Source organism: Nematolebias whitei, chromosome 7, assembly GCF_014905685.2.
Source record: "Nematolebias whitei isolate Nwh7 chromosome 7, NemWhi1, whole genome shotgun sequence".
In the NCBI taxonomy this organism is placed as follows: Eukaryota; Metazoa; Chordata; class Actinopteri; order Cyprinodontiformes; family Rivulidae; genus Nematolebias; species Nematolebias whitei.
This window is the reverse complement of record NC_056504.1, coordinates 49,374,146-49,381,094: the sequence shown is the minus strand read 5'-3', so window position 1 is coordinate 49,381,094 and position 6,949 is coordinate 49,374,146. Positions and strand designations below refer to the sequence as shown.

The following is a 6,949-nucleotide window of genomic DNA, read 5'->3' as shown; positions in this document are numbered from 1 at the left end:
TTGTTGTTGTTGTTGTTGTTGTTGTTGTTGTTGTTGTTGTTGTTGTTCACAGTGCAACAGTAAAACAAACCAACTTTAAAACGGTTTTGAACTAAGATCAAAGGAGGCCTCTGGACTTTGTGGAAACCAAAACAACTTCATGCGTTTTTAGTTCAATAAACAAGAATAAATATAAATTTATTATAAACCAGCCAGTGTTTCTCTGGTTCTGGTCCCAAAACGGGGTAAGAGGGTTTTGTGTCAGGAAGAGCAGCTGATGTAAAACACTTCTGCCAAAACTAACATGCGTCGTGTTCATCAAAGCAAAACCACACAGGATCGGTGGAGGCCCGGGTTAACGACAACCACCGGTGCTGTTGACAAACAGGGTGCCGGTGGAAAATGTGCTGATGTTGGTTGAAGACCATGAGGAGGGAAATGTCAGGACTCGGGAGACGGAGGGAGAAGAGGAAAGTCAAGAATGTAGGACTGAGGTTGGCAACTCTAAATAGAGCTGGCTGACATGATGCAGAGAAGGAAGGTAGATGTTTTTAAGTGTCCAAGAGACCAAGTGGAAGGGCAACAAGGCTCACGGCATTGGAGCAGAGAAGTATGTTAAACTGGTACAGAACATGTATGAGGACAGCAGGACAGTGGTGAGATGTGCTGTAGGAGTGACAGATAGCTTCAAGGTGGAAGTGGGAGTGCATCAAGGATCGGCTCTGAGCCCCTTCTCGTTTTCTCTGGTGATGGACCGACTAACGGATGAGGTCAGGCAGGAATCCTCGTGGATTCTGATGTTTGCAGATGACATCGTAATCTGTGGTGAGAACAGGGAACAGGTGGAACAGTGAGGCTATAAGGAGCAGAAGTCACAAAGGTGCAGGACTCTGTTTGGTCCGTTTCTTCAGTTCTGGATGGCGTTAGCTAAATTTGGCTAATTTTAGACTTTAGTGACCTTTTAGCTACATTCAGGTTTAGCTGCTGTTCAGCTTCAGTTCTCTGCTTCACAGGAAATCCTTTTTCTAATTTCAGTTTAACATTTTCACGTGGTTTTTTTTTTTTAAAGTTTTGATCTTAGTCGGTTTTATTCTTTTTATTTTGGACTTTGTGTTTGAAAAGTTTTAATTTAATTTTTATATAAACGAGCATCTTGACCTGGTCTGACCCGGTCTGTTTTGGGTCTTTGCATGCCGACACCTTCGAGTCAGTGCTCAGAAAGTCAACTTTGAGTTTTGTCTCCAACACTTTCAGTCAAAGGACGAGCAAAGTTCAGGCGTCTCCTAGAAGTTTTCTTCAGAACCAGAACATTGTGTTGTTGGATCATCCCGTCACATGTGCTGATCTTCATTTGCAGATCAGATCTTTAATCTGTCTAAACGTCTGCTCTGCTCAGATGATGTTTCCCACAGTCGTCCAGAACCAGAACCTTTAAAACCCACTTTTTGTCCCGTCATGTTTCAGGCTGCCCTGGACTTGAATCAAAATGTTTGATTTTCCTTTCTTCTCATCAGATCGTTTTCTGCCGCCTCCACAGTCCTGATGGATCAGGTCTTATTGCCTTGTTGGACATCTGACCCCTTCAGAACCAACGTGTGGTTCTGATGAAGGACGCTTGATAAACATCTAACCCTCCATTCTGAGCAGCTCAGACTGGACAATAACCTGATGAAGACCAGGCTGCTCCTGGACCCAGATCAGCTGGACTTGATAAGCCCTCCTGGACCCAGATCAGCTGGTCTTGATAAGCCCTCCTGGACCCAGAACCCATCCTGCAGGTTTCAGACTGGTTGAAATAAAACAGTCGTGTTTTTAGTTTCAGTGTTACTTTATTAGAACATGGCATGAATGGAAGGAAAACAGAATCACAAAGACAGCAGGTCCAGACAAGCAGACCCTCATCCCTGACCCCCCAACCCACACTCCCACCCCTGACCCCCACCAGGATGCAGAAATAAAAACAGGTGGTTGGACCCTAAGCTCACCAGAGAATCTCATCATGATTCAGTTCTGTTCAAGTGCAAAACCAGATTTCTACACATCTGAGAGCAGGTCCTGGTTCTGAGAAGATCCAGAACAAACCTTCTCTTGCTGTCCTGGACTCAGACCGGTCCAACACCTTCACCCTGAAGAGGACCAGTTCTGGTCCCGTTTGCCTCTGAACGAGCGGCGCGGTTCGTTTTTTATCAGATTTATCAGCGTTCGGGTCGTCTTTGCTGATTTCATGAAGAATCTTTAATGTTTTTAATTTCAGCTAAAATAACTTCACCAGAGCTGTGGCTTCCAAAACTACTGGAGGTCGTGAGACACTGAAGGCTGGGTCAGCAGAGGATTTACAGAAAATAATTTTAAAGGCTGTTCCGGTCATAGAACCAGTCGTTTGGCACCATGGACCAGTAATGTCTAGTCCAGACTGGACCTGCTCAGAGTTCTCATGTCTAAGGTTAAGTTCAACTAAACTTTGACTGGCCTCCATCTGCTGCAGGTGCTCGTTCACCTGCAGAAACAGCCGAAGTGACTGAAATCAGGTGAAACGGTGACGTGACGGGCGTAGCAGACGTCGTGTGTCTGAGCTCCATCTTTATGGAGCTCCACCTCCCTGACGTCTGCTCCCGACAGTGCTCTCCCTCCATCTTTGTCTTTTGCAGATTGACTCCGATATCCAAACCTTCTGATCCAAACCTCCTGCAGACTAACCAGCCGTGGTTCTGTTCAGTCCAGTTCTGTGTTTGCACTTTGAACCATCTAGAAGACGGTAGTTCAGGAGATCTTTTTCTGTTTGGTTGGAGTAGCTGGACCTGGAGGGGAGGAACTGTGGCACCTCCACACATCCGGAGCCACGTTCGGGTCCTTCACAGATTCTGGTTCACTCTTCAGGGTGTAGCTGTCGTGAGTCTGCAGAACTTTGTTCACGCGAGCCGAAGCGCAGAATAAGTTTTTGCATAGACGTCAGTTCCACCCGACTCATGCAGGTGAATAAAGAGACGATGAACCGGAGAGATGGGAAGACGGAGGAAACGAAGGCGTGCGACTTTATAAAAATAAGTGTTCGAGCTCGTCGTCGTCAGAATGATTCAAAACAAACTTTACGCAACAACAACCGTCAACTTCTCTGTGGAGCTACTGATCGGCTCGGTTTGTATTGCTTTTAGTGCACAAAGGCCGAGGTGTGTGTGTGTGTGTGTGTTAGTGAGACAGAGTAAACATGCAGCAACAGTGTGTGACGATCCGAAAGCTGAACAGCCAACAGGTCAGCTGGAGAAATAAAAACCGTTTCCCACGTAGAACGTGGCCTCTGGCACAGAACTACAAGAAGAAGTAGACCAACACGGTTCTGACCCGGTTCTCATCGAACAGGGATGCAGGATCCAGTCACTGTCCTCTGATGGACGAGGCTCTTGATTTAAATCAGGTTTTTTGTTGTTTAAGATTAAAGGTTCAGAATCAGAACCTGTTGGACACATTGGTTCTGATGTTCTGCTGGTTTCTTGTCGGGTTAAATGGTCTCCAGTTATTTAAACTCTGATTATACCTGGCTATAAATATCAGATTTGTAGGTTTTAAGCTAAACTTTGGTGTGGTAGTAGCCGAGAGTCGTCCCCATCACATACTGTGAGCTCGAACAGATCTTTGTTTAAAGGTTGGAGGGCGGGCGATAAGCATTTCTTCACAGGGAGAGGGAAGCAGCTGTTCTGTTGAACAGACTTCACATCAGTAACAGAACAGCTGGATCATTATGGTGGAGATGCAGTTGTCATGGTTCCTGCAGTTCCCCTCCTGAACAGTAGGTGTCGCTGCAGAATAAAATACCTCAACACCAAAGAAATGCAGCAGAAGTTGCAGGAGGTACATTCTTCATACATGAATGTAAAGAGTCTATAACAACCTGGCTGGAATTAAGTTAGTTTTCAAAATACCATAAACTACCAACCAACCCAGTTCTGTGACTTTATCTGCTGTTCTGACTTTGTAAACTTGTGCCTTGGCTTATCTTTTGTGACCTGAGGAATAGTTTGCTGTTGGTGTAGTTCTACTTTGTTCTAGTTCTGTGGAAGCTGAAAGTCCAGAAGCAGAAAAACATTTAAAACCGTCTCCAGTTAAGAATTTGTTTGGTTAAAATGTTCAGTCTGAGCTCACGAGTGAAAACACTTAAACAACAAACATGTTAGTATTTGCATAAATGGTACAGTGATCTTTTTCTTAAAAAAAAAAAAAAAAAGGCAAAATATTTTGTTCACACTTAAATTAAATGAAAGTTTTACAGTTTTACTTGCAGTCACACGGAGACAGAATGTAATACTCGTCTTAATAAGTTAAAATAATTTAAAGAACATTTTAAATTGGTATCATGAACAAAAACAACCATGAAAAGACGTAAAGCCTGTCGTTTTTTAAAATCTTTACAAGAAATACTGAAAGACGAAAGAAGCAGACGGGTATAGAAAAGCTGCTCAGTGTTCGTGATCAGTGATAGAAAGTTTAAATATTTCAGAACGGTTAATAAATTTACGAATATACAAGAAGAGAAAGAGCGGGACAAAGACGAGAAGACGAAAAGCAGAAAGTCTCTATGGCTTTTAGAGGCAGCAAAGAACCGCACACATCCGTCGCTACAAACGCCCGACGTCCGGACTCTGCGAGAACGAACCAGCAGGTTTCAGGAGAAAGTTGTGGGATTGTTGGGAACAGGAAAATGTGCCGTGCACAGACCGTGATGTTAAATCGGGCGGAGCATGTCTGAAAGTCTTTAAATGTTTCTATGTTCCGCATCATCAGTACTTAATTATTTTTAAGCTCTTGTTAAATCAAGTTAAGTTGTTTTTAGGTGTTTCAACTGTTTCCAACTTGAATCAGAATAAAGTCAAAATGTACGTTTTAGGGAGCAAAATTTATGAACGAGTTAAAAAAAAAAAGTGGATCTGTCCTTTTTCTGCTCCTCATCTCGGGGAGTGTGAGCAGTTTGAACACGTCGAGTCTGAGATCGAACTGAACGAGATTCATAAATACGAGTTCTGGTTTCAGGCTCTGATTTATTTGAATCTGCCCAGGATTCAAACCGTCGACTCCACCCAGTTGAACCAGGTCAGGTGGACTTCTGCCCCTCGTTTTAAGACGTAATCGGGCGTTCCTGATCCTGTCGTCGTTAGACTTTGTGTTCTGACATTAATCTGTTCTCGGAGGATCTTGAGCTCGGAGGGTTCTTTCTGCTGACGTGGGCCTTCTTTTGCCACCTAGTGTCACAGTTTGGGTATTACAGCGTTTTTGTTCAATTTTGTGGAGATGATAAAAAATATCCAGAGTACGGTAATTAAAACAGGGCTGTAGTCATAAACTGAACTTTTGTGTTTAAAACGGTTGAACCCACATTCGACCTGCAAAGGTCCAGCGGGCCGGCGGTCCAAGCTGCAGATTTAGTGAATTCTACGTGCTGTGTTCCAAAAAACACACGATTGGTCTGAATATGAAGGAATGTTAACTTTTTCTACATTTATCTAAACATTTTCCAGGATTACTCTTACAGGAGGACGGGGTGTGAAGCGGACTCGATGACCCTGAGTGTAACCATTGCAGCTTTATGGTGATTGTCATATTTTAAAACGCTCCTTCATGCTGTGAGTGAAATTAATCAGCCGGGCTGTGAGCTGGAGGGGTTTAAATATGTAGTGAAGCCTGCTCGGTTTATTTTTTAAATGACGTCACAGTAAAACCAGATGCAAAAAACCAGAAGTATTTGTCATGTTTTCTATGATTTTTGAGTTATTTTTACCGGTGCTGAATCCGAGTTAGTGCCACAGCTTTATTTTATTTTTCTCATTAAATGTATGAAACGTGACTCTGTATGTGAGCTTTGCTAATTTTTCTTGTATATATTGGTGTTGATGTGAAACCATGCATGTTCCAGTAATCCCACAGTGTTTTGTCTGTTAGCAGCAGGAAGAGGAGGATAAAGACGGAAACGACAGAGTTCAGAGTGTGAAAAAGAAAAGTTGCTGCAGTTTGACGCTCGGCCCAGGAGACGCCGGCCTCCTCCGTCAGTACGGAGCAAACTTCTGCCTCTCTGGCTTCTTCATTCCGTTGGCTGAAGACGAGATCTTGGCCGTGTAGGAGGCTAGGGCAGCCGCCGCGTGAGCCGAGACAGGAACCGTTGCTGTCGACACCGGGCTGGGTAACATTGGTGCTCCGATGGCGGCGGCAGCCGCCGCCGCTGCTGCTGAGGTGGGAGGGGTGGAGAGGGCCAGGTAGGGGATGGATTTCACTCCCAGGAGGCTGGAGAGGGGAAAGGCGTAGGGAGCGCCCAGGATTGGAGCATGGGGCAGCGCGGCACCCATCGCTGCCAGGGGGGAGGAGGAGGAGGACGAGGCAGGGGGGGCGGGCTGGGTGAAGCTCATGGTCAGGTCAACGGGAGACGGCATGGAGGAGGACTGGGCGGTGGATTTGGCGGTCTCTAAACTGGAGGGAGGAGGAAGAGGATGTGGAGGGGGGAGGAAGTACGGGGTTCAAGGGTGGAGGTACGAGAGGGGTCAAAGGTCAGGGTGGGGGGAAGGAGGGTTGGATGGAGAAGGGTTAGAGGATTAAATAAAAGACATGTTAAAAAAAAAACAAGAATAAAAACTAAAAGTGAACTGAAAACAGAAACCAGGAAGTTTCTGAGAGTAAAAATGAAAAACTGACAAAACCAAAATCAGAAGACAGGTGTGTTTTTCTGGAGGTTGCAACAGATTATTGTTGGGGGGTTCGCTGGACAGATGGGGGGTGTGCTGTAGAAGTTGGGGTGATGGCTTGGGAGGGGGCTTAGGGAGGAGGAAACAGAACCAGTATAGACATGTTAGCATGGAAGAGCTCGGTCCGACTGGATGCACAGACAGGAGGAGTGTCTGAGTCCAAATACAGACTGAACATCTCTGAAACACAACCACCATGCTCATCCATCCATCCATCCATCCATCCATCCATCCATCCATCCATCCAT

The 6,949-nt window shown here is 45.1% G+C and overlaps 1 protein-coding gene across 2 annotated transcripts in view; it reads right to left on the bottom strand.

The window, feature by feature from the left end:
* Positions 1-5,155: 5,155 nt before the first annotated feature.
* The window catches only part of pcbp4 (poly(rC) binding protein 4), a 30,580-nt gene continuing 28,786 nt past the window's right edge, over positions 5,156-6,949 (bottom strand). For both annotated transcript variants that reach the window (XM_037679016.1, XM_037679015.1), the window contains exon 13: positions 5,156-6,429. In XM_037679016.1, the coding sequence (XP_037534944.1) occupies positions 6,012-6,429 (418 nt within the window). In that variant the 3' untranslated portion in view covers positions 5,156-6,011. The remainder of the gene's footprint in view (positions 6,430-6,949) is intronic.